At 43.6% G+C, this 10,812-nt stretch overlaps 1 protein-coding gene across 2 annotated transcripts in view; it reads left to right on the top strand.

The window, feature by feature from the left end:
* Window positions 1–5,051: 5,051 nt before the first annotated feature.
* Window positions 5,052–10,812, top strand: part of LSM14A (LSM14A mRNA processing body assembly factor) — a 33,349-nt gene continuing 27,588 nt past the window's right edge. For both annotated transcript variants that reach the window (XM_015411101.1, XM_015411100.1), the window contains exon 1: window positions 5,052–5,377. In XM_015411101.1, the coding sequence (XP_015266587.1) occupies window positions 5,257–5,377 (121 nt within the window). In that variant the 5' untranslated portion in view covers window positions 5,052–5,256. The remainder of the gene's footprint in view (window positions 5,378–10,812) is intronic.

Genomic DNA, 10,812 nt, shown 5'->3' with positions numbered 1-10,812 from the left:
GGTTGGGCTCTGCAGCCTGGAGACTCTGTTTATGTGTCTACTAAAAACATCCCGCTTTTATGCCCTAGTTGAAAACTGGGTTGGAAGTACATCGGGCCGTTTCCGGTGAAAAGGGTAATCAATGAGGTGGCAGTAGAACTGGATTTACCCAAGAACTTGAGAAAATTACATTCTGTGTTTCATTTCAGCCTCCTGAAAAGGGATTCTGGTTCCAGTCCTTGGCATCCATCAAAACCGATATGAAGTTTCATCATGCTTTCCCGGACAAACCGGGAGATCTCCCAGAATAACCGAGAGACCTCCCGGAATGCCCGGGATACCTCCTGTATGAATGGTGTGAAGCAGATTTTCGAGGGGGCAGTATGTCAGCTATGCTGTCATGGGGGTGGGGAGGTTGAGTTTGTCTTCTAATTGCCTTTGCATTCCTTCGGTGCTTCTTTGCTGCTACAAGGCTTATCTCTAAGTATTGCAGGTGGGGGTGTTGATGTCTGGTTTTCTTGGGAACCGTGAGTGTTTCGTTCCCAGCTTCAGCACTAGATGGCCAAAGCTCTTTCTCCCACACGTGGGAGAATGGCTCATTGGCCAGGGCAGTGGGGGGGGGTGTGAATATGAATACCCTATATCCTATTATGCCCCATGGGCAGCCGTCATTCTTAACAGTGCCTATGTTAATGCATCTATAGCTCTTCAATAAAGTATTACCTTTCATGAAAGCGTGTACTACGTTGTTGGCTGTGGGTTCGGACATTCTCACCATTCCCAGGGGGCTTTCTTTTAGATTTTCGGCATTTCGATTTCACTTGACTTACAGTTCATTGTTGGTCCATAGACCTTGCCTGATCACGTTTAAATCACCTGATCTCCAACGCTTGTCCCGGCCGGCAGCTCTGTTTCCATGCGAACGCAGCAGTGGCAGGACCGTCGGGGCAGGAGAGCACCTCAATTCACCAGCATCACGCTGGCAAAGAGGCCACCCTTCCAAAGCCCCATGGCAAGGAGCATTTCACACAGGCTCCAGGGGGGTGACGGACAATCGCACCCCTCCTTACCGCTGGCGTGCAGATTGCCTCCCAGAGGTCCGGGAAAGGCGTCTACTAGCGTGTCGCCATTGACCGGAAGTCCCATATGATTATTTTATGTATTTAAAAATGTATATGTTGCCTTTCCAGAGAACTGCTTGAGACAGTTTACAGTTAAAGCAATAAAACAAAGCCATTAAACACAACCATTAAAAACAAAAAAACCAATTAAAACTAGCCACTAAAAACAAGCCAAAGCCATTAAAAGTAGCCACTAATATGACTCTATTATTCATAAATGCAGACAAAGGAACCCCAAGTTTTAATTTTTCTGCTGACAACGGTCACAAAGGGCCTCAGCCAGAGCCCGAGTATCTTTTCTACAGCAGGATTCTCACTCAGCAACACCACAGATGTTCACATGCTTTCTGCACTGGGTACCAAAAAGCTGTAGCCTTAATGGGACTCATAAGAGTTTCCAGTACAGACTTGCTTCCTAACACCTGGCTGATATAGCGCTACTCAGCACTTGATAACCATGGCTGCGGTCACACACACTAAACAGTCTACTTACAATGCACTTTCCAACTGGATTTTGCAAGCTGACACTGTAAAATCCAGTTGGAAAGTGCACTGAAAGTGGATTACTTAATGTGTGTGACCACAGCTCATGTGATAATAGAAACCTCCATCTGGGTGGAGCAGGAGCAGCTGAAGTTCATTGTGTGCTGCCATGGATATGGCCCTTCATACCCCATTGCCTCAGAAATGAACTTTACCATTCCTTGTCAAAATGCTTACGGGCTTCTACAGACAACCCTCTCTAGCACTCCACAATTTATCTAGTTCATTCCTTAGTCCTGTATCCCGGAGAAGTAGAAGAAATTCCCAAATTGACTCAAGTAAATTTGAATTTTAGGAAAGATGTGGTATGTTTCTTTGTTTAAAACATGTATATCTTTTCCCTTTTCACCTACATAGGACTTTCAGGATGGTCCCCACCAATGCTCCCTCTACGCTGTGGAGTCTTGTGAGCAGAAATTCTACTTTGTGAGCTACTGACATTAAAGTTGTGAGTGAGAGATCTGGGTAGTACATAAATTAGTTTGCTCTGGAGCCATCCTTCCTGAGCTAAGACAAAAATGTGTGAGCCGAAGGCTAAAAAACTGTGAGCTAGCTCACACTAACTCAGCTTAGAGGGAACACTGGTCCCCACCACTCCTGCAAACCAAATCCAGTGATTTACCTCCTGTTCCAAAAGTACATGGGCTTTCCCTGCAGAAGGAATACAGCTGCAGGAGGCCTGCCTTGATAATCCATACTGGGCTGACATCAGCAAATTACCCTCTTCTTTACTTTTTTAAAAAAAAGATTTAAAGCATATTATTCCCAAGGAGTTTTACAATATACCGATTAAGTACATTTTAAAAAATAAAATCATATTCAGCAGACCTCTGGTAGCAGGGGTCATTTCGTAGAAAAAGAGCCGCAGGAGCTCATTAGCATATGCCGGAAGTGATGTCAGAAGGGGAAGCAAAAGGGGGGGCTGCATTTTCAAAAGCCTCCCCTTCCCTTCCCCAGCCGGCCTGAAGATGGCCCCCCCCTTTGCTTCCCAAGCCAGCCTGCCAAGGCGGGGTGGGGGGGGAAGTGAAGAGAGAAGTCTCTATGGAGTCATGCCGCAGCAGCGGCACAATCTTTCCATTATATTCTATGGGGCGATAGAATATAAGCGGCACAATCTTTCCATTGTATTCTATGGGGCCATACCGGCAGCAGTGGCGCAACGCTAGAAAGAAGGAGCGCAGGGGCGGGGCTCGCCACCACTGCCATTTGTGCCTGTTTCTGGGTGCTCCAGTGCGCTCCAGCCCCAAACAACCCCTGTCTGGCATGTAGCTGAAACTAACGTGTTGTTCCTTTGACTTTTGCCATCCCTGAGCAACTGCCAGTTGAGTAGAGAGTTTTTTCTTCCAGGGAGGGGTGAGGAAAATATGTGTGACTCTAGAATGCATTGGACTGGCAGTAGGGTTATGAGCTTCAAGGAAGGCCTGAAGTTTTCCTGGGCATTTCAGCTGATCTCCAGACTACAATGATTAATTCCCCTGCAGGAAATGGAAGCTTTGAAGGGCAGACCACCCTACACATCCTCTCTGAGCTTCCTCCCCATGCTCTGCTCACTAAATCTCCAGGAATTTTCCAGACTGGAGTTGATTAATGTAGGGTTGCCAGCCTCAGAACACCAACGGGCAGGAGACTCACTGGAGTAATGGAGGACCACACTATTGTGGGTGACGTTACTTCTAGCATGACCAGGAAATGACATCATCACATCAGTGGTGGCACTGTTTGCAAGCAGTAGGCTATTTTAAAAATAATTATTGTTGTATTGTTTAGAAATCTATTTGGCCTGTTCCTATTTTTCATTTTCTGGTCCAGATGTTCTTATCCAGAAATGCTTGTAGAAAATTGTATTGACCTGTTGGAGGAGGACTCTTTTTATTAATTGCTGGCTGCTGTTTAATCTTGCTGCCACAACATACTCCTTAAACTATAAAGCCGAAAGGAAGTGTGTCATTGGTCCTTTCTGCATTTGCCTGCCACTCCAGATTTTCTCAGTGTTCGAGTCGAGGCGATTTAAGTCCGTGGCCAAATAGCATCCAAAACAGTTAGGGCAACAGCGGGCTGAAACCAGGCCAGCCACTGAAGGGAGGTAGCATAATGCAGAACAGGGGAAAAATTGGAATAAAAAGAAGATTGAATTCGGTTTTCGTGCAGAACTTGGGGGGGGGACAAATTAAAATGGTTGTGTAAAATATTGGGTTCAAGATGCATTGCAGTGGACAGCTCTACTTTATTAAGTGATTCAGCAGATACAAGACTGAAAAATCAGGGCAACTGCCCTGTTTAAATAGCATGCAAAAACCACACCCAAACACACCCCAATTCCAACAATAACATTAGTTTCTCATTGGTCACTACCAGAGTCCTGGTGGGCTATTGTTCTAGAGCTCCAAGCTCAGCCAGTTTCTGGTAGATAGTCCTGGAATGTTCCAGTCCTAATACATAACAGTTGAATTTTATTTTAGTGCAAAATTGCTTGGAGGAGACCGCAGTGAATCCAAATTAAGAGGAGAGTGTGGAAAGGGCCATGGTTTTCGATTTGGACTGCGGTCACACAGGGCGATTCTGCATATACCTCCATCGTTATACTAAACTCATGTTGGAACAGAAATTCCCCTCTGCATTGCATGCTGCTGTCACTTTCTTTGATCACCGGATTTTATGGTACCCCCCACACTGCATGCCACTTTCGCTTTCTTTGATCATCGGGTTTTATGGTACCTTCTGCATAGATTTATGACCATTCAGTAGGGTTGCCAGATCTGTGTTGGAAAATACCTGGAGACTTTGGGTGGGGTTTGGGAAGGGGAGGGGCCTCAGCATGGTACAGTGCCACAGAGTCCACCCTCCAAAGCAGCCATTTTTTCCAGGGGAGCTGATCTCTGTCAGCTGGAGATCAGTTAAGCAGGAGATCCCCAGGCCCCACCTGGAGGCTGGCAACCCTACCATTCAGAGGTGCTATCCCAGGGTATCTGAATGTGGTTTTGAGTTGCACTTTTTCTGTTCCAGCATGGTTTTGGAACAAGGGAGGGAAAAGCCAGTGCAGAATCAGCCACATACTAAATAATACATTTTACAACTGGATTTTGCCAATCCACACAGTAAAAACCAGTTGGAAAGTGCACTGAAAGTGCATTATTTACAGACCACAACTAATTTTAGGGGTATGATGGTGGCTGCGATGGTGTTTTTTTATTATTATTATTATTAATCTGATGTTTTACTGGAGTTCTTGCTATTGTGAAGCGTTAGGTTTTCTCTGAGGTGAACCACCTGTCTTGTGTGTGGACAACAGTTGAGGACCAACCAATCCTCTTCCCCCTCGCGGTCTCCCCACGCGCCTTTCTCTCCTCTCGCGACATTTGGGCCACGCTGTTCCCGGCATCCATTTCGTGGCCGAGGAAGAGGAGGCGAGCGGAGTGGGTGATGGCGGCCATGTTGGGAGCGTCGGGACAGCTTTGAGGAAGGGCCTCGGTGTGAAGACGAAGCGCGTCGCTTGTCCTGTCTCGCCCGCCGTGGTGAAGCCGGGGGAGGCGAAGAGGAGACGGCGCCGGAACCGTGCTCGGACCGCGAGGAGGCCTCTCGGCGCGCGCGCGTTGGGCTTCCTCCCGCCGGCGCCATGAGCGGGGGGACGCCTTACATCGGCAGCAAGATCAGCCTCATCTCCAAGGCCGAGATCCGCTATGAGGGCATCCTCTACACCATCGACACCGAGAATTCCACCGTGGCGCTGGCCAAAGGTGAGGGAGGGGCTCGTGGGTGGAAGGGGGCCACGCTCGGTCCCCCCCCGTCCCACCCCAGAGGCCCGCAGGAGGGGAGGGGAGAGCGGAACGAAGGCGCCTCTGATGGCGGGTGGGGAAGGAGGGACGGGCGGCTGGGTGTGGGGGGTGAGGGAGAGCTGGGTATCTCTCACTTTCGCTCTGACTCAGGGTATGTTTACTCGCAGGGTTGCTACCTCCGGGTTGGGAAGTCCTTGGAGATTTGGGGGTGGGCCCTGGGGAGGGACTTCAGTGGGATGTCGTAAGATCCATTCTCCAAAGCTGCCATTTTCTCATGGGAACTGATCTTTGTAGACAAGAGATATCCAGGACCTACCTGGAGGCTGATAATCGCATTTGCTCAAAACCCGCTGAATCCGATAGGTCTTATTATCATGTAAATGTGTTTTGGGATAGCAGCTCCCCTAAATGGCCTATCAGAAGGCTGGGTAGTCTCTTACTTGTCAGGCCAAGTGTGTGTAACAGAAAACAGTATTTACTAGGAGTTTTTCCAGGTATGCCATCAAAAAAAGGAGGGAATGTTGTCTTACCTATGCATGCGAGTTACAGTCACATGCAGTGAAGAACATTTCTTGGTGTATAACGTTTCTTAAGAGAAGGTTATCTTACATTCCAGGTCTCTTAATTTATAGTTTTCTCTGAAACTTAAGGCAGATCAGATTGTATAAAACTAAGATATACAACAATCCAATGGGGCTCGGATTGCAAAAGTTAGAAAACAATGCAATAAGAACATATTAGATGTGATATATCAAACAGCGAACATAATGGAATTACAAAGATGCAAGGCAATGCTGTAAGAGTTGGGTGGAACATATAATAGACCTTGGAACGGACTACAATATTTGTCCTTTTATAACAAAGTATTGAGACTCCTGTACTGCCTTTATATGGATCCAAAGCAGTGATTCTCTTGTTCTCCATATTATCCTTGCAACAACTCTGTAAGGTAGGTCAGGCTGCGTGTGTGTGACTGACCCGAAGTCACCTGGTGAGTTTCCATGGCAGAGTGGAGATTTGAACCTGGTTCTCCCAGATCCAAGTCTGACACTCTTAACTACTACTCCACATTGTAATGATGCTGTGATCCCTTTAAGGTACAATTTTACTGGGGAATGAGCTTTGCAGAACTTGCTTCTTAGTAAACTTGTATAGTTCTGTGTGCAAGTTTCAGTTGATGTATGTGAGCCCTGTACACACATTATAGGGGCCATGTATACAGTGTACATAAACAGCTCCCTGCTAGGTCAGATCAGTGGTCCATCTAGTCCAGCATCATGCTTCACACAGTGCCTGACCCATTCTGTTGGATAGCTTGTGACTTTTCTTTGTACACTGAGAAATTCTGAAGTTACATTCTTTCTTCTTTTGTTTTTTTCTCCCTGGTTGCAGACCTAAAGTGGCTTTTCACATTGGTCCCCCCTGCACTTAATCCTCAAACCACCTTGCAAGGTGTACAAGATTTCTTTTTTGGGGAATGATCATCTCCACTCTAGTTGATGCCCCTGTGGAGAGTTTGGGAAACTTTGCCCTCCCAAGGTCTGTCTTGGCAGATGGGAATGGAGATTCGGCAGCTTTGGTACAGTTGTGTGTAGTTATTCTAGTCCAAGTCCATTGATTTTGATGGGTTTAGATTGCAATACCTCTGCTAGTATTATACTGTTAGGCACACCGATGCAGCCCTCTGTGGCCTTATTTATTTATTTGGATTTATATCCCGCCCTCCTTTTATTGGGTTCTGGAAACCACCAGGGAGGAGGAGGAGGGTGAGGGGAGGCATATCTTCCTTAACATTTTGCTAGGGGATAGTTTTGTAAAGAAGAGATGTGTCTTAGATCATGTGCAGCACTGTGACCGACAGATGAAAAAATATTTCAGGTTGTTTATCTTGAACCTGCTTTTTTCTCAGGTTTTTTTTGCCTGTTAGTAAGCAAAAATCAGCAATCTTGTGGCTCTTAATACTTTTGTACAACATAATCAAAGTGAAGAAAACTTTGGTTGTTCTGTGTATTTTCAAATTTAAAACATGTTGATTGTATTGGCATTCGTTCTGTCTCTTTTGTTTGCTCTTGATGCTTGTTATTTCATCATTAAAGTTTTTCTTTCACCTTTTTAGTAATACCTAAGTTCTAGAGTCAATTCAAATGCTGCCTGTTGAACTTCTAAGAAGTTTTAAATGATGCTGATGTATATGAAATAGCAGTTCTTCTCATGTAATCATGTTTTCTTTAATTGAGATAGTAAAGGTATAAGTAATGTTCCTGTTTGCTTTTGTTTGTGCTAGCCTCTTGGCTTCATTTCTTCCTCATTCTCTTTAACGTTACTTTTCATCCATTTGGGCTTTTTACTGAAAAATGTATAATTTCCCCCCCCCCCCAAGTCTTTTTTTGAATGTACTTTTGAGTATAGCACTACAGCTGCAATGTACCAAGAATTTTGTAGTTTGAGCTCTCTGCTTTAAATTTTGGATTCTGTACTTCCTTGTTTGAATTATGTTACATAAGATGTCTTAAAATGTTGTTTCATGTTCAGAGACTTCAGTTAGTTCTTTTTTCTTTCTTTTTTGTATTTGCACTACTTCCTTTATTATTATTTTTAAAGTTCTCCACTGGGTATTTGTTGTCATTTTAATTTTACATTAATCTTTTTAAAAGATATTTTTTCTAAAGTATATACAGAACCTATTTTTAAAATGTGTATATTATCAAATTTGTTTCTTTCAAATATATTGAAATGTAGCATTCTGTTTTTATTGTTCACTTCAATGTTTTTATAATTTTACATACAGAACTATATGGGCCAAGTGTTGTTGAATTCTAAGGTCTTAAATTCAACAGTATTTGCATTCAGAAACTTCTTCAAAAACTGGAAAGAGTAGGTTTTTAAGGTTTCAGTTTTATACATACTTGCTTTCAAGTCTCACTGAACACAGGTAGATTTGCTTCCAAGTAAATGTGCATAAAATTTGCCTGTGTGGGTGTTTGTGCATCATGACCATTCAAATTGCATTTGAGCTTCATGAAATGTGTATGACGTGTAATTGTTGTTTGGCTTATCAAATACTCCTGTGGTGTTTTTGTTGGTTTCGACCCTCTCCTCTATCATGACATGAACAGAAAATGCTGACCAGTGCATATTCCTCCCATTCATTCCTGTTCTTACTAAGGGTTTGTATTCTTCAGTCTTTTTTTTATTTTTCCCCCTATTCTGCAGCCACATCTGCATAGAACCACATTTATGTGAGGGATTAAACCTGCAAAGCCAAACACAGCTCCTAAAGAGCTCTTTCTGCTTGGAAATGCTGAAGATCAAACCTGCTGACTTCTGCCTGATAAGCAACATGTGCTTTTCTGAGACTCGGCACTGCTGTTTGTGCTTCATCAGAACACTATCACCTCTGTTTATTACAACACTCATAGCCTTATTTTTGAATTCAAGATTACAGAAAATCGATACAAAATATAAAAATTACATCAGAAAAACATCAGATCAGATAAATGAATACGGTAGCTATTTAAAATGCTCTAAGCATAAATATGGAAGAGATAAAAAGTTCAGCAGCAGATTAAAATTTAAAAGGAATTAAAAATAGCATCTATAAACATTTTCATAATCAAACTGTGTCAGACTCCACAAACAGCTACACATTAAAATCTGTAACACGTTTTAGGGTATCCCTCCCCATTATGTTAACATTGATACTTGCATATGCGTTAGAAAGCCTCTTTCCTTTTCCATATTCCCCAAAACCTTTTGTATGCGTAAGGTACTTTAATTCTTGTTTTTCCTTACTTTATTCTTCTAATATTTTTGTTTGCACGTGTTAGGTCACTGTATTTTATTTATTAATTAAATTAGATTTGCTAGGCTGCCCTTCCCTACAGATAGGGCTCAGGGCGGCTTACAACAGAGCAATAACAAAATTCTTGGTTTAAAACAACATTAAAACCATTTAAAACATCAATAAATAGAAACAGAATATATATACCAGGTGGCAGAAAAATCAGCTCCCCTAGCCTCCTGGGGGGGGAGAGGTTGTGAGGGATGGGGGAATATATGAGAGTGCCAGGTGTCATACTGTCCTCCCCGTAGCTGTCGTCAGCCAAATGCCTGGCGGAAGATCTCTGCCTTACATGCCCTGCAGAAAGGCAATAGCTCCCAGAGCGCAGGGATGTCTTTGGGCAGAGAGTTCCACCAAGTGGGGGCCAGGGCTAATAAACCCTGGCCCTGGTTGAGGACAGCCAGATCTCTCTCAGGCTGGGGACCACCAGGAAGTTCTTATTTCCTGAGCTCAGTGCTCTTCCAGGGGCATACTGTAAGGCACCGAAGGTATGTTTTAGGATTATTGTTAATTGCATGGTGACTTTTCGTCTGTCTGGTGGGCTGCTTCAGACTGTGGTTTTGCACTACATGAACAAGCTGTCAGTGTACACAAACACCTTCCTCCCTTATATGCTGCAAGTCAATTGGTGTTAGGTTTGAACCACCTATTAGAGACTTGTTACAGCTTTGGTTTCTAACCTATTCTTTTCACAAATGTGCAGCAGTTGTGAGTAGTTAATTTCATTTTTGCAAATTTTATATGCCTCTGAGACTATCACTGTATAATTCTCAGTGTCTTTGCCCAATCTCGTTTGCCACAGTTTTTCCCTCTATGTACATCCTATACCCAGCATAATCAGCTTTATCTGCACATGTTTAGAAATGTGGAGCTGAGCCCAACTGATAGTCTGATGTCTTGTATTTTAAAACCTGTTAACTCTTAAAGTAATATCAAATGGTAGCCTAATTCAAAAGGATTTAAGTCCTCTGGGTTGGCTGGGCAGAATATCCCCCCATTCTTCTTAAAGACTCTGTGCAGTCTCTTTATATACTAGGAAATCTTACACCCCACATTACTGACAGCAGGCCAGCTTTGTTTACTTGTAGTCATGTAAATAAGCATATAAAGGAACTTTATGGTTTAGCTTTTGTCAAGGTGGTGACCTTCCTCGAGGTCAGGGGTTGCCACTTTTTATGTAGTGAAACTTTTGAAAAATATTTTCCAGACTTAAAAAGAAGTAAATTGCAATAAGACTACTGTAAATAGTTTCTATTTACTGCCAACCTAGCAGATTGAAAGCAAGAAATTGCAAGTAGATAAATAGGTACCACTTCAGTGGGAAGGTAACAGCGTTCGTGCGCCTTGGTGTTTAGTCATGTCGGCCACATGACCACAGAAACGTCTTCGGACAGCGCTGGCTCTTCGGCTTTGAAACGGAGATGAGCACTGCAACCCTAGAGTCGGATTCGACTGGCTTTCGAGCAAGGGAACTTTTACTTTTACTAAATAGTTTCTAGTAAAACAAATTAAACAGCTAGTTAGTTATTAAAGTATCAGGCATATGCCTGAAACC

The sequence above is a fragment of the Gekko japonicus genome, unplaced genomic scaffold, assembly GCF_001447785.1.
Source record: "Gekko japonicus isolate JY-2015 unplaced genomic scaffold, Gekko_japonicus_V1.1 scaffold711, whole genome shotgun sequence".
In the NCBI taxonomy this organism is placed as follows: Eukaryota; Metazoa; Chordata; class Lepidosauria; order Squamata; family Gekkonidae; genus Gekko; species Gekko japonicus.
This window is presented reverse-complemented; position numbering and strand designations above follow the sequence as displayed.